Source organism: Dermacentor variabilis, chromosome 1, assembly GCF_050947875.1.
Source record: "Dermacentor variabilis isolate Ectoservices chromosome 1, ASM5094787v1, whole genome shotgun sequence".
NCBI lineage: Eukaryota > Metazoa > Arthropoda > Arachnida > Ixodida > Ixodidae > Dermacentor > Dermacentor variabilis.
The window spans coordinates 153,420,335-153,448,315 of NC_134568.1; the positions used below are offsets into that span (position 1 = coordinate 153,420,335).

General features: G+C 48.4%; 1 protein-coding gene across 2 annotated transcripts in view; it reads right to left on the reverse strand.

Annotated features, from left to right (window-relative positions):
• The window catches only part of Mtp (microsomal triacylglycerol transfer protein), a 50,527-nt gene extending 44,428 nt beyond the window's left edge, over nucleotides 1-6,099 (reverse strand). The window contains exon 1 of one of the 2 annotated variants that reach the window (XM_075697716.1): nucleotides 5,630-6,099. In XM_075697716.1, coding sequence (XP_075553831.1) covers nucleotides 5,630-5,684 — 55 coding nt within the window. In that variant the 5' untranslated portion in view covers nucleotides 5,685-6,099. The remainder of the gene's footprint in view (nucleotides 1-5,629) is intronic. The other variant, XM_075697722.1, reaches the window with a different exon arrangement.
• Between the last annotated feature and the right edge of the window lie 21,882 nt (nucleotides 6,100-27,981).

Below are 27,981 nucleotides of genomic sequence, written 5' to 3' on the forward strand. Positions count from 1 at the left end.
CTTCGAATTGAAACCATGAAGCAGTTTCTTTTTGTTTTTTTACAGCGCCAATTGGAATACATACGTTATACTCGAGTCACTAGAGTGCCGCTTAGGCTGCCTGGAACAGGAAAATCTAACTACCCGTCTGCATCACGACGTCTCGAACTACAGTGGTGTTTAATTATACGAACTGAGAACAATTTCCTTCGTCAGTCCATCAGACCAGCTCCTATACCCGCCTCATAAAGAAGATACTATATGCAAGCGCCTCATATGAATTCACTTGATTTTCTGTTTATCTTCTTCGGTGAATGCTGATATCTTCAATGTGTCTCATACCACTAATGAATGAAGCTTCGGCTTCTTGCTGTCTGGAACCATACGGCCTGAAAGGCACATTTCGCCCAAAAGGTTGCGCCGAGCAGCTGTGTCAATTTAGCCAAGCAGATCCTTCACAACTGTTCTCCAAGCAACAAGCACCTGTAAATTTCAAAACTGAGTAGGGCGAGTATGTAGCACTGAAAAGGGAATCAATATTGTTCCATGCCTTTCTGCGAGCGGTAAACAGCTTAAAGCCTCAATTGGTTTTACTTCAAGTTACCGCCGCTTAAAATTACCAGTGAAAGACGGCGTAATATTGAGAAGCAGTTCAAAACGCAAACGACACCGGCAGAATCTATGACTGCAGTATTGTTTAGTCCTTGCATACTGCCGAAAGTTTCTGTGAATAAATGAGAAAATTCTATATTTTACCATGAACTATACTCGTCGCGAGAAAACAAGTTCTAGCGGGTTAAAATCAAAGTAAATTGTTGTAGAAGTCATAGCCAGCGTTTGTTGCACGCTAGTTGTACGACGCAAGTATGGCCACTTTACTGGATTGTTCTATCCCATGTTTTCACGATTATGTGTTTTTATTATCCACGTGAGCCACTGCTGTAGAGCGTAGAACTGCACACGAAAAACCCGCACCGCTGTGGACTCAGCTCCGTCGGGCGTCACTGTAACGTTGCCTTTGAAAAATATATTGTTGCCTAGGAAATAAGCTCCTTCAATAAATTTTGACGAACAAGGACATCGTAAAAATATATTTGAGAAGACCGTCATAAGTGTACCAGCATAGCTAACGAGAGCGAACAAAAGGAAACACTGCAGAAAGCGCCCGCCACTGCCCGAACTGTAGCAGGCGACATGTGCGAGTGAATGCTTGCCATGACGTCATGCGAGCGGCGCTCGCAGTGCCCCAGCAGCTCGTTCTCTGGGCTAATAGGCGAGAATTACGCGTGAACTATAACTGTGAAACAGAAGTGCGCGCAAAAAGAGTGCACAGAGTGGAGAGTCTTAAAACAGGACAAGGAGCTTATCATGTGGAAGGAGAACGTGTCGGCGAAGAGAAGCCAGGGAAAAGGAACTGATACACTCATTATGAGGCGTCTGGACGACCTTGAGTGGCAGTGATTTACCATATCATTCAGGAAAGCACCATATTTCAGGGACACCATCGCAGTGGGTCTTCAAAGTGTCTGCCGCCAGATATAGCATACCATCTGTTCAATACACCCGGTGTTTCAGCGAACACTTTCAAAAATTGCCTGTGGCAGAGATAGCACAATTATAGTCCATGAGCTGGTATACTCGAAGAGGCGCACATTACTTGCAAAAAAATTGAAATGCATATTAGAGTAATTAACAAAAATCACTAATTCAGCTTTTAACTAATTACTTTATATATATGGCACATATTGCAATTTACAAATTCCAGCCCGGGAGTTCGCAAGGCGGACCCACCTGGAACGAATTCTCAGGATGACACCAGTTTCGAGATACTAATTCTCGAACTTCGCAGAGAAGCGCATTGTCGTTCCAGTTACCTTTTGTGCTTCAATGCATAAACACACATTTTGTTAAGAAAGTAAGTGGAACTTACTTTTACCGCAAGTTTGACGGCGCATATCTCGTAGACGGTGTCATCCACAATTCTGTTCAAGTGGATACGCAGTGCAGCGACACACGCTATTATTGCAATATGTGCCATAAGGTGATTAGTTAAAACTTAATTAGTGAATTTATGTTAATCAGTCGATTATGGATTAAAATTTTTGTGCATGTCCGCCTCTTCTAGTAGACCAGCTCATGGGCTATAATTGTGCTATCTGCCACAGGAAATAAAAAAAAATTGAAGTTGTTCGCTGAAACACCGGGTATATGCATCCCGAATTCTCGTCAGCTGTAGAGGCAGAGTTTGTTTTGGAATTGACGTTTTAGATTCAGCTTAAAGCATCGCAGGCCATCTGATGCACCAACAGCAGACCAACAACCTTGACTAATATGTTTACTTCAATTGCGGTTCTTGACAACGAGTGATAAAAAGAACTATTTAAAGAAAATTAACGTGGAAGTGCAACAGATGATGATTGCGGCTAACCACCTGCATGATAATACTGTAACGAGACAAATGTAGCGCGCTTTCACGTTGTGAAACTACATGACAATCATTTTTGACAATGATGGAACACTGCTATGGGGCTCGTGAAAAGCAGGCTGTATGCTGAGGTTGGACCAGGTATTTATTAGTTCGGTAGATATTTATTCAGTTATCGCCCACGCCCTTCATTTGTATCAATTTTTTTTTTAAGAATCGGTGTTTCGTCGGTGACTGAGTTAATGAATTGACCAATTAACCAATCAATAGCCGGGACTTCATAAACGCTTGTAAGCGGCATGAGAGCGGGTTTTATAATCACTCACCAAGCTAGTCGAAGCCGTCAAATGAGGCGCCGCTGATCTTAATTGTTAATAATGGAGGCACCCGCGCCACGGTTGCTTAGTGGCTATGATGTTGGGCTGCTAAGCACGAGGTCGCGGATCGAATGCCGGCCACGGCGACCACATTTCGATGGGAGCTAAATGCGAAAGCACCCGTGTACTTGGATCTAGGTGCACGTTAAAGAAGCCCAAGTGGCCAAAATTTCCGGAGTCCCCCACTACGGCGTGCCTCATAATCAGATCGTGGTTTTGGCCCGTAAAACCTCATATAAAAAATAAAGGAGGCGCCGACATCTTGGAAATTCGGTTGTTTTTTGGGTCGAAGAAACCGGAGCAGCATCTGCTGTTTGCTCACGCTGCTCCACACGCGGCCAGAGGGACAGCGACGCGCGTTATCGCGTACAGCTGCCACACGTATCCAGCGCTATCGCATCACACTGCAGGCTCGCGTGCGCGCACTTGAGTGCATGCGCATACTGTGCTAGCTCTGTCGCGGGACACGCGGACGAGTAAGCGAGAAAAACGTGGCGCACCGCCATTAAAATCTTGCCTTAATAAGCACGGGTGAAGTTGTGAACTACGGCGCTGTGTCAGCAGATCGGTGTATGCCATCGAAGTGATATTTCGGGAACAAAAAAAATAATAAACGACAATTATCGACTTCTCTAAATTATAACTATATCGCACCATCAAGTTCGAAAAGCCCATCATAAAGGTCCGCAGAGCTAAGGACATATAATATTTGGGAGCTGAAAGAGAAATATAAAAGAAAGGTGCTCCGGCCTGTGCCACAGAGCTAAGGACAGTTGACGCAAACAAAATTCTCAAGACGCCGCTCACTGTTAAGAAGAGCCTCGTCCCTTTCGCAGCATAAACTGGAGTTCGCGGCCCGCTGCAGCAGAAAAATACAGATAGCGGCGGGTGAGAAAACGATAGTGGCTCGAAGCCCGCTGGTTTCCGCTGCAGGCGCAGGAAATTCGCCTAGGGAGCTATCCCCCTCCCTTCTTCCTTCGTCCTGTTTTCTATCGTCGTAGTCGACGTCTAGACACGAAGCAGAGGAACGGAGGGTGCCAAGACGCTCGCAGGACGGATTTCGAGACGCTCGACACGCTACAGCGCTCAGCATTCACGTTCGAGATGCCCGTACAGGCATTCCTGAATAAATAACATGCGACATCGACAGAGCTTAGAACGCGGCTCAACGGTCGTGGCGTGCGGCTGCGAACAATTACAGAGGCCACGCTTGAAAGCAGCTTGGCCGAGGAAGGACGGTGACTAGAGAAGACTATTATCGGGTGCAACACAATCCAGAGCTTGCGCTGTATGTCGGTGCGTAATATTTGAGTGCAGCTACGGCGTGCAACATTTGCTATACAACTACGAACACCTCTCTGCCTTGGACTTGAAATAGAGGACGCGCTAGGACGGCCGAGAAGAAAGAAGTCTTTAACGGTACGGAATAAGTAATAACGGGAGCTGGAAGTATACCAGCAGCTGTTGTGTTTAACGAAAACAGCCGCATGAGGTGCGGTCTTACATGTGGGCTAAACATGCTGGGCGGAAGTGCCGAGCACCCAATTCAAGTGAGCAAAGTCGTAGCTCTCCTATTTCAGCACGGTTGCAACTAGTATCGTTTCATAAAGGTCAGTGACTAACAACGTGTCAAACGTTGAATGGCATCCCAACCACGACATTCGCTACTGCTTGTACCGGTATTGCCGTACGGCCCCGCCTTCTTCGTCACTCCTTTGGCGCCAATTTCAACCACGAAATAACGTACAATCACAACAGCTGCTGGTATATTTCGAGCTCCCGTTATTACTTATCCGTGCCTCTCTGCAGTGCGCGCTAACGCTGCGTTCTTTGGTAGACACAGCATCATGTCTAGAATCCTTTTTGCTAACAGGATAAAAAAAAGAAAAAAAAAGGAGGCATTGGCTTCTGTGAGAGCCATCCACTGTCATAAATAAAAGGTTTAGAAGACGCCTGTATAAGCCCAGATTACATCATTTTTTCTCCTGTATATCCATCGGCACTATAGTTTTCTTTCAATACCGTGATGAGAGAAAATTTGAATAGGGAAGGAAACGCTAAGTACACCTCGGCTACGATAAACGCAAAGTACACGGTGGATGTAAACGCGGACAGATATCGTGGCAGTATTGGAGCACATGACGCCTTTTCGTACCGAAATACTCGAAATACTGCTATTGGTACAAGTTCTCTGGTGGAAACCAGCAGTGATTAACGGGGAGTGCCTTTTCTATAGCAGATCTTCGCATGGAGCCACCACCACTTACGCGTACTAATAATTTAAAATGCCATCATTAGCTAACGAACTGAGCATGGTTTGAATTGACTGAGTCGCGTCAACGTAAAGCTGCTGGCTGATACGTATACCTAACCATCACACTTCGGGATCTCTCTCATGTGGCGTTGCACGTGTCTGCACCGCACACGTGAGTGACAACACGGTGTACCATTGTGGGCGCTTCCATCAACACTGACCGATGCCGCCAAAAGGCGCTACAAAACCATGCTTTAACGCGCTTGCAGCACGCGGTTACGCGCTCGATTGACAGACACACGCATCAGACGAAACAAGGATCGTTCTCAAGAAGACTGCGCGTCTGCGGACACACTTGTCTCAGCTCTTGTAGGATAACCCCACATCGAAGTTGTAAAGCACGACTTAACCGCTATATTGCCTTCCACAAATAGGTGGCGCATACTATACAAACATGCTCGGGCCTCCGTATAAGGCCACGTGCAGACTGACTTTCAGACACTACGTGCAGCAGGCAAAGCCAGAGCTTGTCGCTGTGGCGGTGCCCAATTGGGTAGTGCCCCGGCAGTAGTATACAAGACGAGCGTCACTCACCGGCGAGGCAGGCGAGCGCCGCCAGCAGCCAGGGCAGCAGCCGGGTTCGGGCCATGGTGGTAGTGGCGGCGGCGTGTGCTCGCGGAGCCGCAGCGAACCTATCGCCTCTGGGCGCTCGACTTGCGCCGCGCCGCGGAGGCAAGGGCCGCCGGTTGGTTGACCTTCAGATAAGGGCGGCCCGGATCGCGATGATATTTCACCGAGGCTCGATGGCGCGGCTGATAGGCGCTGAGTGCGGACTCCTGCGCCTGCTGGACCATCGCATCCGAGCCGCGGCCGGTCGTGCTGACGGCGGGCGGCCGAGCAGCGGGCTTGCCCCAATCTGGCCTTGGCCTTGCAGGCGACGACGATCGGGAGGGGGGGCCAGCGGCCGAAAAAGGCAAAAGTGGTCCTGCCAGTTCGCCCGGGCTTCTTCCGGGTGAGGGTCGGCCGCCGCCGTTGCTCGGTCGGCACCGTTGCGCGCTCCTCGCCCGGCCGGAATGCCGATGCTAATAGAGAGGGGGCTGCGACGCTCCGGCGACGCGCCGCCACCATGACTGCGCAGCCCAGATCATTGGGCCGCGCGGTCGTGCACTGCCTCAAGGGCGCCCGAAGGCCTCTCCGCACGGCCAGGGAGGACGCGCGCAGCTTCCTCGCACGTGCAAAAGGGCGCTACAGAAATTCCCTCCAGTCATTGCAAGATCGTGCCGCATGTAGTCAGCTGATGGTTTTCTTTGCTGTCCTCCAGCAAAGTGTCGCTATGTCACAGCGCGTTCCCGCTATCTGTCTGAGTATGAATATGGGCCGACATAGTTCAAGTTAATAGTCCATAGCCTACATCGGGTATAAGGAAGAAAGATCAGATATTGTCAGGCTTAACGTCCCGAAGCTGCCCAGTGGTTTTGAAGGGACGCCGTATCGGAGGGATTCGGACTAATTTTGACCACCTGGGGTTCTCTGAAATGTACCGAATGCACACGAGCGTGTTTGCATGCCGCCCCCATTGGACTGCGGTAGTCGCGACTAGGAATCGAATCTGTGACCTCAGCAGCGCAACGTCGTAGCCACCGAGTCGCTGTTGTGGGTGAAGAAAAAAAAATCAGCTCATAACAGTTCATGTGCGAAGTTTTGCATGCAGACACGGGCACAAGAAGAGGGAAACTGAGTATACAAAGGTCGACTATCAACTGAAGGCTGGCACAGTACGGGAAAAGAAGGTAGACACAAAACTTATCTGCGCATGCTCAAGAGAGGCAGCGCTAACTGTCAATCAGGGGCACTCGCCGGCCAACGCGAAAGATAACTGTTTAGGCATGATATTTCATCTTTATGTAAGATAATCGAAGGCTGGGGATAACGCACGCGCTTCTACTACTATTGATATACCAAGCCTGAAGACGCGCTTTTTATCTCGAGCTCAACTTACTTTCTGCCGTTCTAAGCTGCAGAAAGTCACCGCATGTTAATATGTGGGATTGCTGGAGTTTATTTATTGTTACTGTTATTAACTACTTATGCGGGAATTATTTAACTATTATGCAACCGTTGCAGCTTTTCCATGCTTGTAAGCTGAATTTTTTTCTTCAGGCACACTTGCTTACTGAATCCATCTATCAAGGAGTGAAAGCAAGGTCACTATCACTTACGAGCAAAAAAAAAAAAAAAAAGAACGCGATGCTATCGGCATCATTCGGCCAAGGTATGTAAGTCACCTAAGGGTGCAAAATGCTGCGTTCTGCTTCAAGTGACAGTTAAAGCCCGGAGAGGATGCTCATGTGCCTATGACTATGTGCATAATTAGCGCAATAAAGTCATGAGCACAAGTAGAGGCAACACAAACACAGTTCCATGCATGGAGTGTCTCGTCGCGTCTGCTTATGCCTTAGATTTAATGTGTTGCTCACGCTTTCCTTGTCTGCATCTGTGCCGTGACGCGGGCGGACCTTGCACGAGCGTTGTGTTTTCCAGGCGGAGATACCGGAAGCTGACACAGAAGCTTACCGCACATGGACGAACTCCAACGCTTACACCCGGTACCTTCTGGGCGTTGTAAATGCAGCCTGTAAGCTTGCATGCCCTACTTTAATCGCTCTCTAACTTGCTTCAGACCTGCGAGCACCTACAAATATACTTCAACTTACTACGCCATTACAAAGAAAATATTCAGTTTCGCCATACAGGAGAAGCAATTCATACGATAGCAACGGGTTAGAATATTACACGAAGTGTAAGACCCGTAGCTGCAGTGGCAGTGTGAATTAAAATATATGCGTAAGCCGACTAAGTAAAAACGAGCTCTTGCGCTCGGGGCCCTCCGTTTGAATCCTGCCATGGCACAATTTCATTAATGTTTATTAATTAAAGCCAAGTCTTTCTTAGCGACTTCAACACCACTTTTCCGCATCGGGTATGTTTCAAACGTCTTTCCTGAGCCGATCCAGGAGGTAGTGCACAGCTGCGCCAAAAAATTACATCATTTTTCAGGTTTGAGCTCTGTTATTATTTAAGTCTGAGAAGATTTAAGATAAAAGGTATGTGCTGTCGGTGTTTTGCCTCATCACATTTGTTTGTGGACTGGCTCTTTGCAAGTTATGTCAGGCAACTAGAGCGACGCTCTCACACATGTTGTGGGAGAGTCCTGTTATATCAGCTAAAATGGCAGTAGCTCCGGAGGCTCTTGCGTCGAAGTGGGCCGCCGCTCTGCGCAGTTCCAACCTCAACACACAAGAGTGGGCAGTGCAGCAGGCCCGAGAGGCGGCGACGAGGCAAGGCCTCGAAGTCCCCTCATTGGAGACCTGAGCCCGGTCGTTAAACTTTGTGGGACTTAAAATACAGTTGTTTCCATCCATCCATTGTGAACTGGCATTCTCCAAATTCTTAAGAATAACTTTTTCAATAAAATGAAGCATCACTGCTTAGTGAATAATGTAAGACCTGGTACGAGCAACCTTAGGGATAGAATGGTGTGGCAATATAACCCGCATATACCGCATGCGATATAGCATAGCATGACTCATAACATACATACACCTAAATACATACGGAACCTAACGGCGACGACGACGGCAAAAATTCTCTTGGAGTGTCCATATAATAAAATAAAATAAAGAAGACCAACAACATAAAGACGGCGCGAGCAGAGAATATCGGCTCGAGTGCGAGCAGAGAAAACGAAACAGAAGAAGGCGCTCGCACGAGGAAGAAAGAGGAACGCTGGCTCTGGTCAAGTAGCTGGCAGTTTTATTTTGTTCTTTGTCTTTTACCTGACCTTTTGTTCCAACATCTGTTAACTTGCCAGAGTAATTTCCTATTTCTCTGCAATGTCTCTCTCATCGCCAGGCCAGGAGGCTTCCTCCTGGTCGGCTTCTGTTCCTCCCCCTGATTTGCCGGTGGAGCTTTTCTTACGCAATGGGACAAGCAGCGTACCTGCGGCTTTGGTCCCGAGTGATGGCGGAGTGATTCGCATGAACACTCTCAAGGCAATTCAAATCGAACTCCGGATGGCCTCGGCCTGTTTTCAACAAATCACCGAGGTTTGACAGTTTAGCTGAGGGGACATTCTTTGCTGTTCGTCAGACCAGGCTTGTGTTCAAGATTTACTGAAGTGCAATGTTTTTGTGACACACCCGGTGAACAGTTTCATTCCTCATCACCTTGCATGTACCAAAGGCCTATAGTCCACGGTGTCGACATAAGTCTATGTCCCGCAGAAATTTAGGAAATATTTTCAGCGGCAGGCGTGATTTCTCTGTATTGTTGCAGCCGTGTCATTGATAATAAGCGCATGCCTACAGAAACAGTTATTGCTACATTTGCTAGAATTATTATCATTATTTGTTTTGAACACATATATACAATTAACCGGAAAAGGCAAGTGAGGAGCAGGCTGGCAACTGCCACCGGAAGGGGCACAACGCCTGCCTACTCTTCAGAAGGAAGGTGACAGCAACACAGAAATGGAGGATAGGAAGGAGGGCAGGGAAGAGGAAAGTAAGAGCAACCGGACTGATCTAAAGAATAAAGTAGAACACAGCTAGTACAGACCACACAGTAGGGCAGGCCACTGAAGGTCACGCTACTACAGAATGTTGAATAGAATAGTTTCAACGCTACAAACGTGAACCCAAGTTAGCTAACTCTAGAAAAGTAAGTAGAGCGCGATGAGCCTGATCACGTTTAGACGCACAACCACTGGGGTACAAACATTCGTCGAGTGTCGTACACCGCAGGCCAAGGAGATGATAGTCTCTCACAAGCGACATGCGCTGCGCACTGAAAGCGGGACACTCCAGTATCAGGTGCTGAAGTGTTTTGCAGCAGCCACAAGACGTACACGATGGACTTGCCACACGTCCTTGTGCACGTTCACCAACCCTCAGATTGAGTAGCTGTGCGTTAGCGCGACGAGGCAAGCCTCAACCGCGAACACGGGGCGGGAACGTTCCATTTGCGACGCGCTGGTCTGGATGCTGCTTGAGTAGGTGGCGACGAATCAGCAGACGAGCGTCATCAAGCTTGCACAAAATTTCTGCGCAGTCACAGTTGCTATGAGAGCAAGTTGAAGCGAGTCGATCAGACTCTTCATTTCCGGCGATTCCTATGTGTGAAGGTATCCATTGAGCAACGAAAGATATCCCACGTGATGAAATTTTGCTCGCAGAGTCAGTAATGCTGCGCACAACTGGGCAATCAATCTCACTGTGTTGTAACCTGCTAAGGGCAGCGCCGGAGTCCGTAAAGATGGCAATATTCGATGTAGGTAACTCCTTTTGCACGTATTTCAGTGCAACATTAATCGCTGCTAGCTCCGCAGTAGTTGACGAAGTTGGATGAGGTATTTGAAAGATACGCCGTACTCGAGTCGAAGGGCAGAAAAAAGCTGCGGAACGTCGCTGTGTACAGATGCATCTGTAAATATTTGAAGATAATCTGGAAAATTTTCAAACATGTGAGACTGAGCCAATTGTAATATTGCCGAAACAGGCATATCAGGCTTTTTGTGCATGTCAGGGATTGCGAGGTAAATGGGGAATACGTGTTTCGTGATATCTTTTGGAAGCGGAGGCGTAACTGAAACAGCATGTTCAGAAATGTCAGTAATATTCATAAACAATGCCGCCATTTTTCCCATGCGAGATAACGGGTGGTGAATGAGACGATCAAGGAGCGATTGACCATTCAATGCGCGGTGCAGATGCTCAATATGATATAGAGCTCTCTGGTCTGCTTGCAGCCTCAGGGGTAACTGATGCGCTTCAGTGAGTAATGCAATAGATTGCGCCTCGCGAGGTAATCCAAGCATTAGTCGAAGGGCAACGCGATGATCTCGTTCCAGTTGGGCCATCAAACTAGGTGGTACGTTCAGGACTAGTAACGCATGCATCATGACTGAGAGTACAGATGACTGGTATACCTGGAGAGCCGTTGTTTGGTCGCAGCGAGCACCTTTAGCAGTCAAGGCGGCCACCTACTTAAGGAGGGAGCGCGATTTGCGTCGTACAAATTTAACAGCAGGACGCTGTTACGGTTGGCGTGTAACACCCTGGGCAAAAAGGATGCTCAAAGACCATGCCTAAGCGAAACGAAGGATGGATTCCTAACTTGCTATGGTTGTCTCGAGTGGTTGCCAGTCTGGCAGGCGCGCCGCAGTGATGACAGGCCCCTTTGTGAGTGCGACTCTAGAGGAGAACCCTTTTCACAAACTGCGCGACTCCAGGGGAGCACCCTTTCCGCGAACTGTCCGACTCTAGGGGAGACCCTTTCCGCGAACCAAACAGGACCCACGGGTTGCCGCCAGAGGAGGCAAGCTCGTGCAACGTCACCTGGGAGAAAGGATCAGCCGCCCATCGCTGACCAGACCCCGTGGGTTGTCGCCAGAGGAGGCAAGCACGCGCAAACGTCACCTGGGAGAAAGGATCAGCCGCCCATCCCCGATCAGACTCAGTGCATGTCACGTGACGTTGACGTGAGCAAGATCCTGCCTACGATTTTAGTGGGCCTATTTAAGGGGCCTCGCAATGTACTTTTTCAATTAATTCATTCTCTTCTATATCCTTCACCAACCATTGAATAAACAGTGCAAGTTTCGCACTAGAAATCATCTCGTCCCTGCCTGGTCGCCATGGTCTACCGGACGCCTGCAGCCTGCCGACAACGCCACGCTACCCAATAGTAACGCCGGTCGAGGTTCGAGAAACAGGCGTCGCAACAACGCCACGAGATGCGATCATCCACAATTAATCCCAAATAACGGTGTTGTCGCACCCAGTTTATAGGCGTTTCGTCAAGGTACAGTCGGCTCATTGTTCGACGAGAGCGTTGTTTAGGGTGATATGCAATTGCAGCCGACTTAGTAGGTGATATGAGCCGGCCAACTTCACCCAAGTACTCCGAAGTAGCGTTTAGAACTCTCGCAAGCTTGCACGAAGCCGCGGACCAAGGTGCGAAGGGCCGCTTATCCACAGAGCAATGTCATCTGCGTAGACAGCTATACTCACAGGGAAGTCACTGTCCCGAGGCAAACGACTTGGAAGCTCGGCGAGTGCGGTGTTAAAAGCGGCGATAAACCGCTGCTGTGTGTGACACGGCACTTCACATTTCGGTATTCACTAGTTACTGCTCCGACATGCACTTTCATCCGGCGCTCCGACAGAAAATTGTGCACAAAGCGGAGCAAACAACCCGAAATTCCCGCGGTTGCAAGAACGAAAATAATCGCCTTATGCGGAACTGAATCGAAAGCTTGCTGTATGTCTAGGAAGAGCACGTAGGCGGAATGCTTGTTTCCTGTAGCAAATTCGAGCGCCGAGACAAGGTCTGATATGCTGTCCAGAGCCGAACGGCGGCGACGAAAGCCACTCATACATCAGGGAAAAAATTCAGCTCCTCTAGCCTGACATCTAAGCGAAACAAGACCATTCGCTCCATTAACTTGATGACATATGAAGTTAGGGATATTGGCCGGTAGGACTTGAGGTGTCTTGCAGGGCGCCCTGACCTTAATATTGGTATCACCACGGATGATTTCCATTCAGCAGGGATTACACCAGTTCTCCATACTTCATTATACTCGTCCAATATACGGTCACGAAAACTCTTATCAACGTTCCGCAATGTTTGATACGTCACACCATTTTCGCCTGGAGCTGTGCGGCGTTTGGAGAGGCTCAGCGCGTGTCGGCAGCTCCTCAAGAGTGAAATCTGCCTCGTCCATGTGCCAGGCTGGACCGTAGGAAGCGGTTAGGGTGCTGTGACGTGTCAAAGAAGGAAGGTCGACATTTGTGGTGTCGCTGGATGCAGGAGAGACGAAAATGTCTGCAAATACCTCCGCTATGGCTTTTGGTGACTGGCCAGTCGCTATGCTCAATGCAGCCGTAGGATTTTTGCAGATTTCAGGAGTGCGGAGAGCCTTCAGTATGCGCCACACACTTCCAAAACCACTTCCAGTGTGCAACGAACTACACAAATAAGGCTTCCCAGCTCTTGCGACGAAGCTGTTTTGTATGCCGCCGTATGGCTGCATCATTGCGGTTATACATAGTCCAGTCGGTGCGTCGTTTAGAGCCCTGTGCCCGCCTATAAGCGCGCCGTCGACATGCGCGGAGCCGCAAAAGCTTTAGATCGGGGTTTGGTTTGCCGATACTCCGTCGTCGTTGAACTGTAGCTTCTCGTAAGCACTCACTCATAAGTTTAAATAGGCTCTCTTGAGATGGTGCCTCTGAGATCAGCTGTCGGAACTTGTCCCAATTAGTCACTGTATAAACGACATCCTGGCGACCCGCAGTATGTGTTGGTGTTAACCAAATGGGTAGGTGACCTGAGCCCCACGGGTCGGGTTCACATAACCAGGCTAAGCGCACATCTCTCGTTGATATCGCAAGGACTATAGTGCAATGCTCCTTTCCTCTACCTATAAATGTAGGTGAACCTACATTCAGTATTTGCAGATCGTTCTTGATAATGATCTCGTTAATCTCTGCCCCACGATTGTCTTGGGGACAGCTACACCATCGTGGATGGTGGGCATTAAAATCTCGGCATAACACAAACGATGCACCACACCGAGACACTAAGCATTCAAGTAGTGAGGTATCGGAAGAACGTGTAGGCCTGTTGTATATGCTTGCCACCGTCGTACACACACCTCTGAGGCTCACAGTAACAGCTGCACATTCAAACTCATCGTCACAGATGCCGTCTGTGGCAAGAGTCGCGAAATCCAGGTCAGCATGCACGTACACTGATGCTTTTGAAGCATTGCGCGTATGCGCCGCGTCCACACACTGGAAAGAGCCACAAGCTGGTTCCGCGCATCAAGTGTTGCTGTGGACACCCACGAAGCCTGGCAATCGATATTCGTCTTTCCTTACGTTAGTTTCCTGAAGCGTTATAACGTCTGGTGGAGTCTTCATAACGATGAGTCGAAGAACTAGATCAGCGTGCCGCGGTCGCATTGACCTGACATTCCATTGCAGCCCAAAGGGGCGAGGCTGCTGACAACTATTAAAATTGTTTCCGGTAAAACGTCTAGTGAAGGCCGTCGAGGACTAGAATGAGGACCTCCAGAAGTTGCTCTGCTGCTGACGCTGCTGCTGTCTGACGACCGGATTAGAGATTTGATGACGTTGGCAAGCATATTAAGAAGATTCACAAGTTGCACATCGTAGTTGGCTGAGACCGGTTTAGGTACTGTGTTTGCAGTGCTTTCCACTGTGGTCGAAGTCTTTGTAGATACTTGTTACGACGATTTCGATGGCAGCGCTGGCCACGATGTGTCTGAAAGGCAGAAGGTCCGTCCTCCTACTTTCATATGCGTTCTGTCTTTGTCATTCTTTAAACGCGCTGCTTTTCCAGTCGCTGGGGCAGCACTACGGCGACGGGAGCTTTCATCTCCTGCTGCCTTCTTTTTGGCTTTCTCTTTTAGTATCTTTAGTTAATTCTTCAATGAGGGACATCCTTTCATCATCATCATCATCAGCAGCAGCAGCAGCAGCCTGGTTACGCCTACTGCAGGACAAAGGCCTCTCCTATACTTCTCCAACTACCCCGGTCATGTACTAACTGTGGCCATGTCGTCCCTGCAAACTTCTTAATCTCATCCGTCCACCTAACTTTCTGCCGCCCCCTGCTACGCTCCCCTTCCCTTGGAATCCATTCCGTAACCCTTAATGACCATCGGTTATCTTCCCTCCTCATTACATGTCCTGCCCATGCCCCCCCCCCCATTTCTTTTTCTTGATTTCAACTAAGATGTCACTAACTCGCGCTTGTTCCCTAACCCAATCTGCTCTTTTCTTATCCCTTAACGTTACACCTATCATTCTCCTTTCCATAGCTCGTTGCGTCGTCCTCAATATAAGTAGAACCCTTTTCGTAAGCCTCCAGGTTTCTGCCCCGTACGTGAGTACTGGTAAGACACAGCTGTTATACACTTTTCACTTGAGGGATAATGGTAACCTGCTGTTCATGATCTGAGAATGCCTGCCAAACGCACTCCAGCCCATTCTTATTCTTCTTATTATTTCAGTCTCATGATCCGGATCTGCAGTCACTACCTGTCCTAAGTAGATGTATTCCCTTACAACTTCCAGTTCCTCGCTACCTATTGTAGACTGCTGTTCTCTTCCGGGACTGTTAAACATTACTTTAGTTTTCTGCAGATTAATTTTCAGACCCACCCTTCTGCTTTGCCTCTCCATCCTTTATCCGTTGCCAAATGTTCAACATTACAGTTAGGGCACCGATATGCCTGACCTTCACAGGAATATACATGGCGATTCCCACCGCATTTGGCACAGACCAGATCTCTGGTGCAAACGCCCTGAACTTGACCAATCTTAAAGCAATTATGACATTGTAAAGGCCGTGGTACGAAAGGTCGAACAGGATAGCGCATAAGTCCAGCCTTTATATGACTAGGCAACTTTCCACAGGCAAAAAGGATCTTCTTACACTTTGACGAGCCCAGCATTCGAATGCTAATTATTTTGTGTGGTCGCGTGCAAACCATCATGCTCTTAAAAACGTCGTCTTTGAGATCCAAGTCGACATCAGATATGACACCAGCTGCTATATTTGTACCCTGTGGTATGTAGGGCCGCGTGTGGACTCCACAGATTTCATACAAACCAAGTAGAGTTTGCACCATCTTATCAGTTGCGTCAACGGCAATGACATTTTCCCAGGGGTTCACGCGAATCTCTTTGATTAGTCCAGGGGCAAGTTTGAAGAAGAAATCATTAAGTGTCTGTCGGGCGACAGCATTCAGGCTTACCATGGCGTTGACGGGCATGAAAGCTACTGTCGTAGTCTTGATGGCAATGTATATGATAGTCGCTTCACTTGAGGACGATGCCGGAGACGTCCGTCTTGGACGGCGGCGCTTGACAGGTATGAGAGCATCCGAATCTTCCTATCTTGAGTCAGAAGGCTCCGAATCAGCAGCGTCGGCTCCTACTGCCGAACTGAGCCGCTTCCGAGCCGCGGGCGGTCTATGCTGACCGTCAGACGAGTCCAAGACCACATCTTCCATGGCAAGCTCCGCGGGGAGGATCTCCCAGCAGAGTAGGAGTCTTCAGGGTTCAGCACAAACGTCGTTGCCTGTTACTGATGCACGAAAATCGTATAAATAGAGAACAACTGCAGCACCAGAAGAAAACCAGCAACCGAGCGCAAAAACGTTCGTCGTCGTCTCTCCACAAAAATCCTGGAATGAACCACCCATTGGAAATCAAGGCATGACCACTTATATAACGAGTTGAGCCTCTATCACCGCGCGTCCTTCGGTGTCTAAAATGCTGGCAGTTTGGGCACTCCATGAAAGGCTGCAGGTCCAACACATGATGCCGGATTTGTGGAGAAGGCCATAATTCAAATGACTGTTCTTCCCGAAATGAGTCCTGCTGTCTTTGCAGTGGTACTGACCCTGCAGATGAGCCTAACTACCCTGCAAGGTGCAAATAAGTGCAAATCCTCGAAATAATTGATAGACGTCGATGCTCTCATCGCGAGGCCAATAAATACATTCAGAGCAGGACTCAAGGGTATGCTGGTATAACGGCCCGTCAAACATTGTGTATGGAAAGCTCAGTCTCTCAGGCTGTTGCAGCTTCTGTAGAAAAGGCGTTGGAAAAAGCAATGGAGCGCATTGTGACAAATCTCACCGACTCCCTTGTTCAGGTGATCTGCTCACAAATAGCTCCGTGGCTTCAACTTGCTAACAAAGCCAACATTGAGGATCAGGTGGCGGGTCTAACGCGGAATCCACCTAGTGAAGTATCGACAGCGCAGCCACCGACTATTAACCGTTTATCAAAGCCATCAACTTCTGAGAAAGTTGACCATATCTGTCTCTCCAGTATACATGGAATGGAAAATCAAGATGTAGATATGGACTCCCAATCCCTTAAACGAAAAAAGTCACCGATAGAGAAAAAGTCTAGCTCTCCCACCAACTCCAAGGCAAAAAAGTACGTGAGAGAGATTCCGACTAAGAAAGACTTCTTAAAAGAGGGCGTTTTAGACCAAGCAGCCTGTTGCACGGATTTATTCACCATATGAAGTTTAACAGTAATTTAGTGGAACTGTCGTTCCATACTTTCCGCTGCAACATATTTACTATATCTTAATTCTAAATATTCTCCATATATAATTATCTTACAGGAAACTTGGCTTGCTGCTGGTCAGACTTTTCATCTGAAAAATTTCCGATGTTTTCGATTGGATCGCCTTTCCCGAGGCGGTGGCTTAGTTTTTTTTTTTTTGTATCGTCAAACGTGCCATAAAGCTAGTATAGCATACCAGAGCATGTCACTAAACTGTGAAATATTAGCATTGGATATAATACTTCCTGGTTGCACGCCTTTTTCTATAATTAACACGTACTTACTCTCTGGAGTGCAAGATACCCGTTATCTCGATACCTCTATTGCTTGGAGTGAGAAGAACATCATACTAGTGGGCGATTTTAATTCTTATCATGTAACATGGGGTTTCAGAACGGACACTTGTGGCAAACGCTTGTGGGATTGGGTTTTATCAAATCATTTCTCTTGCTTAAATTCGAGCGCACATACTTTTGTTCGGGGTCAGTCGCGATGTGCCCTAGATATTACGTTTGCTACCACGAGCATTTGTCACCTCCTGGAAGACTGTGGATTCCGGAACTAACAGTGATCACTTCCTTATAACTTTTCGAACTGCTTACCCCGTTAACTAGTTTAGATAGTCATGTGCGCACTTTTGTTAATTACGCAAAATTTAAACATGCGTTAAACTCAGCTTTAAACAAGCTCGGGAGGGCATGGAGAGGGATATAAAAGTAATGAGCCTGTGTTCAATTCTAAAACAATCATCCAAAAAAGCTCAATTTGTTGTACGATCTACTAAGCGTGGACCATATTGTCCCTGGTGGAATTCTGACTGCGAGCGAGATTTTAGACGTCGAAAAGCTGCTTGGAAAAAACTTTTATATAACTAATGCCCTGTTAATTGGGCTGATTATACATATATAGCTACCACATTAAGGCGAACAGACTGAAAAGCTGAGGATTATGATTCCAAGCACTGCACATATCTTTCGAAGTCTAGCAATAAAAAGGCCCTGTTTAAATTTCTTCGATCCCGTAAAGTTCCATAAGTCGGAGTCGGATAACTCCGACTTATGTCTCCCTCCTCCTGTTTTCTTTCGTTTTTTCTTTTCTTTCTTTTTCTTTTTTCACTGACCTCCTTGCCCTACATACATGGGACTCCGCCTTCCTTTTGCTCTGCATCGTTGCCAATAAGGCAGCTGTAAATCTGTCAAAGTGCCGAGAAAAAGTCAATCACTGTCACAACTGTCGATTTCTATTTGATGTATCAGACAACGACCGGGCACCCGGTCTGCTGTCTTCCCTATCAGTGCCGAACTGCTATTTTCTTGTAAACCCTGATGAAGATTGGTCCACCGGTCGAAACTGTTGAAAAGTTCTTTACGTTTGAAAGGTAGCCTGAGGAATTTCCCTCTGCCTACACACACACACACAAACACACACACACACACACACACACACACACACACACACACACACACACACACACACACACACACATGTATATATATATATGTGTGTGTGTGTGTGCGTGTGTGTGTATGTGTGTTGGAACTTCGTCCCCGCTTGCTCGAGGGCATGAAGCATTTTTAAAATTTTCGCTGTTCCATCAATAGAAGACTATGCGTTTTGGACGTCCCATCTCTTTAATCAAGACAGTGTGGTAGCCGGCAGATTTGAGGTCCACCACATTGTGCCGAAACCCACCGGGATCTTCTGAACGACGTCAACCTGATCGATTCACTATATCGCGCTGCAATACCTGTACATTTGGCGAATAGTTCCTGGCTGCCAACTGACTAATGGAACGGCTGCTCCGACGACGTCATTGCCTATGTTCGCAATTGGACGACATCCTAAATGAAGCGGGAGGCATTCTACAAGAACAACAAGAGCTATCAACATCACAGGCCCGCGATTTACATTATCGAATCGACGCACTCTACCTGCAGATAACGCTAACAGATGAGAACATTCTAAACGAGAGTGAGACATTAGACGCGAGCAAATATGAAGACAATCTTGTTACAATGACACCAAAACTTCGTTTCGAGCTTCAAAACAGCCGTACGCCCCAAAGTTCGCGCCAGGCGATCAATTAAGCTTCTGTGAGCGTCAAGTCTAGACTGTCGCAGTTGGAACTGATGAAATTCGATGATAACCGAAAGAAATGACACCGTTTTTGGACAGATTTCGACGGCAGTGCACACCAAAGAAGAGCTCAGCACTAAGTTTAATTATTTGAGCACTCTGCTCAGTGGAGCTGCCGCTTGAGTCATATCTGGACTCCAGGAAACTGAAGAGTGCTATCAAGACGCCATAGATATTTTCAAGAAACGCTTCGGAGATGAAAGTATAAGAGCACCTTTGAAGCCTTTTAGATCTGAGTCTCGTTGTCTTCGAACATCACGCAACTTCGAGACCTCTATGACCAAGTACAGGTGCATGTAAGGAGTATCAAAGCGCTTGGCGCGAGCCTCTCCACTTACTGTTCCATGTTACGGGAGATTCTCTTGCGAGTTTTACCTTCAGACTTAGTGCTTAAATTTCATGAACTTTACAAGCCGACGACAGAATCCACAGCAGCATCAACGATTCAAGCGGGAATTGAATCAACACTAGCTGACGAAATCAGTGAAATAGTTACAAAGACTTCTGGAATACTTCGATCATCAGCAGTGCCAGCATATGCGTCTCCAAAGACGCCAGAAGTCGTCCAAAAAATAGAAAAACATTGCGGTCTGTTCAGCATCGCAACATGTCATCAGCAGCGGCTCTGCAAAGTGTGTTGGAGAAGCCTGACCTGTGCCTGTTTTGCAAATTATCTAAGCATATTGCCGAAGTCTGCGACAACAAAGAAGTGAGTTAGGTACAAGAGAAACGGATTCTCACCAAGGTCGGGCGATGGTTTTGGTGTCTGAAGCAAAGTCACATGGCAAGAGACTGTAGAGGAAGACGAAAACGCTATAGATGTTCTTAACATCATGTCACTTCTATGAGTGATACTGACTTCAAGAAGAAAGCGAAGGAGGCTTCTTCTGCGACAGCAGCTAACCTTCTTTCTCAACAAGCGAGCCCCATTATTTTCTTGCAGTCCTTGACAGCAAGAGTGACAGGCAAAGCATTAGCAAGGCACTACAGCATACTTTTTGATGGCGGAAGCCAACGCAGCTTTATTAACAGAGGCATCACGCACACTCGGGTGTCATTTCTTGCAAGAGGAAGCGGTGACGGCAGGAGTTTTCAGAAGACACAAGACTCGGAAAACAATGAGAAGAGTCTGCCTGAATGTTTTCCCTAAAAGGACGGATAAACCTATAGAAATCGAAGCTCTAGAAGTGGAGGCCATCTGGAGCGAGCACATTCCCATTCTATATGAACTTATAAGGAAGATGAAACTCGATTCGATACACAAAACCTTCCTTTAGATGGAGACAACGGAAATTTTGTAGCGATATATATATAGGTTCAGACTATTACTGGCAACTTGTGACTGGCGACGTGAAAAAAGTGTGGAAGAAATGGAAGGAACTAAAAGCTGTGCACACTAAATTAGGATGAACTGTACAAGGGACACTTCCTTTCCCAGGAAACTCCGTTCACTGTTTCAGCGCCACTGTGTCCCAAACCTGCGTAGAAGTGGACACTGTTTCTGATGCTCTGACGTGATTTCGGCACCTGGGAAGTATACGTGTCAATGCTGATGAAGAAATCAAGCTAGGTAGCGAACTGACGCTACACGAGTTCGAGAAAAATATAACTAAAAAGGGCGTTCGCTATCAACTTCGAATTCCTTGGAAGAAAACGGTGGACCTGGCAGACCTAAGCACTTTGGTATTTTGATGCGCCAGTTCGACAACGACCGCAACCTCTTGGAAAGGCACAACAAAACCATTCGTGCATATTTGAAAGAAGGATCAGCACAGAGTTCCCTATTCAAGTTCCATGATCAAATTTCGACTTGTCTACATCCCGCAGCGAGCGATGATCAAGGAAGACTGGACCACAACAAAGATTCGCAAAGCTTTCAACGCATCGTCGTATGAACATGGAGCGAAGTCAGAAAACGAAAATTTGGAATCCGGTCCGAACTTAACTCCAGATTAAGCCACCCTACTTTTGAGTTTCCGGCGATACAAGGTCGCTATGAGAACAGATGTCGAAAGGCCTTTCTTCAAATCAGCCTGCATGAGGAGGACAGAGATACACTACGATTCCCCTGGTTTACAACGCCTCCTCAGACAAACCAACCGTTACCAGAACAAAAAATCTGGAGGATGACCAGAGTGCCATTTGGAGCCACTTCATGCCCTTTTTTTTTTGATGGCCACGTTGCAACGTCCTTTTCTATGTGAAGAGGATAGGTACAAGACGACAGCTATACTGCTTTAGAAATCAAAGTACATGGACGACCTTTTGATCGGAGCTGACACCACAGCAGATGCCATTAGGATGGATGAAGAAATAATAAATATATTCAGAGATGCTTCATTGAACATAAGAAAGTGGAAAAGCAATGATCCTGCAATGACTGCCCATTTTAAAGGTTCAATCACGTCACAGGAACAAGCGTTTTGTACACCGTCAGGAACACTCAAAGTTCTTGAATTGTCCTGGAATACTGACAATGATAGTTTCTTTTTACATCCTGTGAGCATCTTGCACTTTATTTCACAGCATGAAGTGACCAAATGTTTCACTCTGCTAGCTGTGGCAAGATTGTATGACCCCTTAGGTCTCATGTCTCCTTTTCTTGTGATAGCAAAGAGATTTTTGCACGACCTTTGGAGAGCGAATCTCGAGTGGGATGAACCTTTACCATCCCATCTAGCGGACGCATGGGTAAAATGTAGTTCAGAAGTAGCTCATCCTCAAGACTTCAACATCCCAAGATTTTTGGGCGCCGGAACGGGAAGTCGGATCTTCGAAACGAATCTGCACACATTTTCCGACGCAAGCGAATCAGCATACGGAGCAATTGCTTACGCATCCATGTTTGATTCTACTGGCAACGCTTGTAGTACAATTCTGTGTGCAAAGACGAGAGTTGCGCCGATCAAAACAATGACACTGGCTCGACTTGAGCTACTGTATGCTTTGCTAGCGGCACACATGTACCATTATCTTTCAAGGAACTGCGACCTAGCCTTCAATAAAGTAACAATTTGACCCGAGTCACAAATTACGTTCTGCTGGATTCGAAAAGAATCGACGACATGGAAGACCTTCGTCAGAAACCGGGTGGCCATATACGCAAGCTAACGGATTCTTCTTTTTGGCGCTTCTGCCAACGCAAAGAAAATGTGACAGACTTACTGACGAGATGGCTCTCAGCTGACAGATTACAGCAGGCAGAGCTGTGGTGGCATAGTCTGAAATCAATGAGCGATCCTTTAAGGTGGCCAGAAGACATTTGTCATGACACACAAATAGGAATACCGGAGCGTGTCAACACGACATGTACTCATGCTGTCTGCACAAAGCCACCCTTGGAGATAATAACTGACACGGAGCGGTTCAGTTCTCCTATTAAACTACTAAGAGTCCCAGGTTGGGTATTAAGATACACGAAGAAGCTCAAAAGGGAGCAGCAGTAATGGGAGGAGATTTCTACTGAAGAACTTCAAGAGGCTGAATGCTACCTGATACGTGTCAAGCAAAAGACACACTTCAGCGATGAACTGACATGCCTTTCGGAAAATAAGCCCTTGCGGAGCCCTAATTAAGCCTCTACAACTTTTCTTTGACTTTGTGTACAATTTTCTTTGCATTCGTGCACAAGGTCGCGCTCATGACAAAAACAAGAAGCATGAAACTCAGAATCTGATGATTTTGTCGAAAGACCTTGATTTTACAGAACTGACTATCCTACAAGCCCGTACGAAGGTTCTCCATGGCGGCTTCCGAGATACCCTGACTCAGATTCGTGAACAATTTTGGATTCCACAGGCCAGACAACTAGTCAAGAAAACCATACGTCGATGCAAGGTATGTCAGCGGATACAAGCAAACTCAGTACAGCAAGAAACACCTCTTCTACCATAGGACAGGTTTACAAGAGGAGAACCTTTCTTGGTGCAAGAGTTGACTTTGCCGGACCATTATATATCAAGGGAAGGGGTCATAAACGGGCTTATATCGCACTATTACTTGCGATGTCACTCGGGCGATACATTTAGAGTTCGTCGAAAACATCACTGCCCAAAATTTCGTCTGTGCATTCAGGAGGTTTATTTCACCCTGAGGAATGTGTAAAATCATGTACAGGGCTACAATGCCTGCACTTTTGTAAAGACGTCCAAAATACTGGGGGAGTTGTGGAAAACTGTTAGAAACCCTGTGGGGTCTCTCACACCCGTGCTCTTGGGACAAAGGAACGACAACACAGTAGTGCAAACAGTCACAAGGGCATTTATTGCACCTTTCATAGATCAATGCCTGCTAGCCGAGTTGCTATCCACAAAACATGCCGATGGGCGCGCGACAAATCTAGAAGTCCGACTCACCGCGACCGGATAGCGAGCGAATATGTTCGCCCCATGCTGGATCCCAACGCCTGGTCGTTCGCGCGTACTGTCACGCGAACGGTGGCGCATTCCAAGGCGGCCACGCGAGACGGTCTCGCAGAAGCATGGGTCGGCGCACGCGCGGCACGGCACGTCCGTGCCGCTTGCTATCCCGAATCCCAGAGACAGCGCCTTGTCTTTCCCGCACCCAAGTAACCCCGCAGCGGCGCGACACTCGCGCCATCTCTCGCACCGCGCTTGTACCACTCCGACCGCCGCGGGCGAAGCCGCCCTGCAGGAGACGAGCCATGCGGGAAAACTAGATCTCAGGGGAGGCGTGAGAGTCACGCATCCCCACATCCCCCCAACCTTAAATCACTACATATTCCGGCGAAACATGTCACAGAGTCTAACATCAACACGTGCTTCGCGAACAAGATAGTACATGCAACAGTGGCAGCGCTGAGGAAATATCCACACGCTGTCCATAACATGCGAGCCCACATTGTCCCTGGGTACACCGCTGGCGTCCGCCGGTCACAGCAGCAGCTTTGCAGACCCGACGGCACGATTCCAGGCCAGGACTCCGGAAACGACGACACAGTAGTCGGTACGAGCAAGCGTCGCTCGCGCCGACGCGCCCTGCTGACAAGAGCCGCCGTAGCTGTCGGTGACCGCCGGCTCTTTTGTCCGCCGCCGAGGGTTGTGAGCTGGATGCAGGAGGCCGCCGAAGTCGCTGCGCCGAACTGGCCACAGCATCACCATCGCCCGGAGTGACTCGATCGTAGTCCGGGGCAGCAGCGCAGACGATGTGCAGGTGACGGCAAACCAGGGGTGACTCCGTTCACACTGCGTACACTCAATACACTCGGCAAACACTAACGTAGTGCGAGGGAGAGGAATTCGGCATGCGCATCGCCCACGTGGTACGATGTTCAACTCGGCTAGCAAAAGATCGGGCAGCTACTCAGATGTTAAGTTCACGTGAACGAAGCTCGCTTCCTTGAGTCGAACGAGTAATTTAAATTCGTGCGAGGCTAAATAGAATGAGGGAAGCAACTTGCAACACCTCAACGCCACGGTCCACCAGGTTGTGTCCCTCCACGTGCGACAGGCAGCTTCGTTAAGCCTTAGGCCTAAAGCGTCGCTACCCTGACAACAACCGGCATCCAAATACAACACCCAAAATGAGCGCAAAACAGGCAGCCGCGAGGAGACGTCAGCTCTGTGAGGTGGTCCTACTCCGCTCGGTGCACACAGCATCCGAGTTGACGGCGCCCACCGTCCCAGACGGTGTCGGAGCGCCCGGTGCCAGGCCGCAATACCAGTCAGCCCGTAGTAGCACCCATGGCCCGCGGCCACCCGGCTCCCAGAGCCGCGACTTCATCCGAGTCAAAGAGATAGAAGAAGCTATTTACATAAGAAATTCGGACCACCCACGAGGCTTCCGTACTCACTCGCTTCAGGCTTGCCAATATGCTCCGTGGGCGCTATGCCTCGCTCTCCCAGGATGCAGACCACGTGGCTCTCGTACCGACGAATGTCATAAAAAACACTTGCGAAAAGGCTTAGCATGTTGACATGTTCAAACACAGCTCAGCCACCGTCGCCTCGCTCAAGAAAGCACGCCGCCAACGCTAGCAATCAAAATCCACGCTAGCCCTCCGCTTCGGTTCAAACAAAGGTCTCGAACGAAGCGAAACTTAAATCTATCGTCCGATGCTCCAAGAGCCCCACGTTGGGCGCCAGATGTGGGGTCTCTCACACCCGTGCTCTTGGGACAAAGGAACGACAACACAGTAGTGCAAACAGTCACAAGGGCATTTATTGCACCTTTCATAGATCAATGCCTGCTAGCCGAGTTGCTATCCACAAAACATGCCGATGGGCGCGCGACAAATCTAGAAGTCCGACTCACCGCGACCGGATAGCGAGCGAATATGTTCGCCCCATGCTGGATCCCAACGCCTGGTCGTTCGCGCTTACTGTCACGCGAACGGTGGCGCATTCCAAGGCGGCCACGCGAGACGGTCTCGCAGAAGCATGGGTCGGCGCACGCGCGGCACGGCACGTCCGTGCCGCTTGCTATCCCGAATCCCAGAGACAGCGCCTTGTCTTTCCCGCACCCAAGTAACCCCGCAGTGGCGCGACACTCGCGCCATCTCTCTCACCGCGCTTGTACCCCTCCGACCGCCGCGGGCGAAGCCGCCCTGCAGGAGACGAGCCATGCGGGAAAACTAGATCTCAGGGGAGGCGTGAGAGTCACGCATCTCCACAACCCAGACATAATCTCGCTTTTCGCAGCATCAGAAATTCAGTGGAAATTTCTGCGCCCAAGTGCTCCTTGGTGGGGAGGATTCTACGAGAGACCAGTACGCTCTGTGAAGAACTGCTTGCGAAAAATTCTCGGAAGAATACTCGTGGGACATACAGAGCTCAATACATTTTAACAGAAGTAGAGGCAGTGCTGAATTCACGTCCTTTAACCTTCGTCTATAATGACGTCGATGATCCCTACCCGCTTTGTCCGGCGAGTTTCCTAGTAAGCCGAAGAATTACATCTCTACCACCTTACGAAATGTATGTGGATGCTAGCAGCGATGCCCAGCTCAACAAGCTGTTGCAAAAACAAGAAGACCTGAAAATTCTTTGGGATCGCTGGCAGAAATAATGTCTAGGTGGATTGAGAAACTTCGCCGTTAACAAACCGAAATGCGCCGATTTGCTGAAGGAGGGAAATTTAGTTTTCATCAGTGACAAACAACGCCCTCGATAAGTTTGGGTGATTACAAGAATAAGAGAACTACATAACAGATGTGATGGAAATGTCCACTCCTCTTCTCTCCGTTTGCCGGACGGATCCGAAGTCAGACGCCATATTCAGCTGCTCTAACCACTGGAAATTGAATAACGCCATCTGCTGGGCGCGGGAAGATGTTGGAATTCCGTCCTTCATCCGTCTAATAGATGCTCGTTCATCATGATCGTTTAGTACCTCGCGAGCTCCGCTCGCTCGAGGGCACGAAGTTTTTTTTTTCGCTGTTCCATTAAAAGAAGAGTATGCGTTTCACACGTGCCGTCTTTTTAATCAAGACAGCGTGACAGACAGCAGACCTTGAGGTACACCCCAATATATATATATATATATATATATATATATATATATATATATATATATATATATATATATATATATATATATATATATATACTCCCAGCACGAGCGGCATTGACGAGCAAAAGTGCTGAAGAGGACGGCGCACTAGAAAGCGCTGGAGAGGACGACCCACTATATCGTTCCAATTCTTTTTTCTACAGTTACCTCCGGGAAAGAAAAGGGAGCCACCCGGCGACCTAACTGCGTGTCGCTATGAGTGGGTCATAGTAGGTCTTGAGGCAGTCGACGTTGACAATGTCTCGTACACGACGGCGCATGTCCGAAGACAGTTCAACGGGACCGATCACGTAGTTGACCGGAGATGTGCGTTCGATGACGCGGTAGGGGACTTCATACTTGGGCAGTAGTTACGACGAGAGCCCAGGTGCAGTGGAAGGGCCCGAGAGCCACACAAGTGCTCCGGGGAGGAACGTGGGCGCAGAAGTGATGCCACTGCGAACGCTCTTCTGGCGCGCTCGGTCATTTGAAGTAAAGGCCCGCGAGAGATCGCGACACTCTTCGGCATGTCTGGCTGTGGCAGAAATAGGACCACACTCAGATGCATCCGGTTTGTACGTAAGGATTGTGTCGATTGTGTGCGATGGGTGCCAGCCGTACAATAAGAAAAAGGGTGAAAAGCCAGTGGTGCTCTTAGCGGCGGTATTGTAGGCATAGGTTGCGAAGGGCAGAATGACATCCTAATTTGTGTGGTCGGAGGCTACGTACATTTCGAGCATGTCGCCAAGCGTACGGTTAAAGCGTTCTGTGACGCCATTGGTCTGCGGATGATAAGCAGTAGTTGTGCGGTGCACAACGTGGCACTCTTGAGGATGGCTTCGATGGCTTCCGACAAGACACGTCCGTGATCGCTGAGCAACTCCTGTGGAGGACCATGACGCAGTATGAATCGGCGAAGCAGAAAGGAGACAACATCGATCGCGTGCTGTAGCCGCTGGGAGAGCGGCAGTTTCAACGTATCGCGGGAGGTGGTCAACAGCCACGATGGCCCAGCGGTAACCAGCAGATGTGTCTTCAGGTATGGTTGAGCGTAGGGCACGGGATCGAAGTTCCAGGGTTGACGTTGTAGGCCGAAGCACCCTCCACCACTTGTAAAGGCGTTTA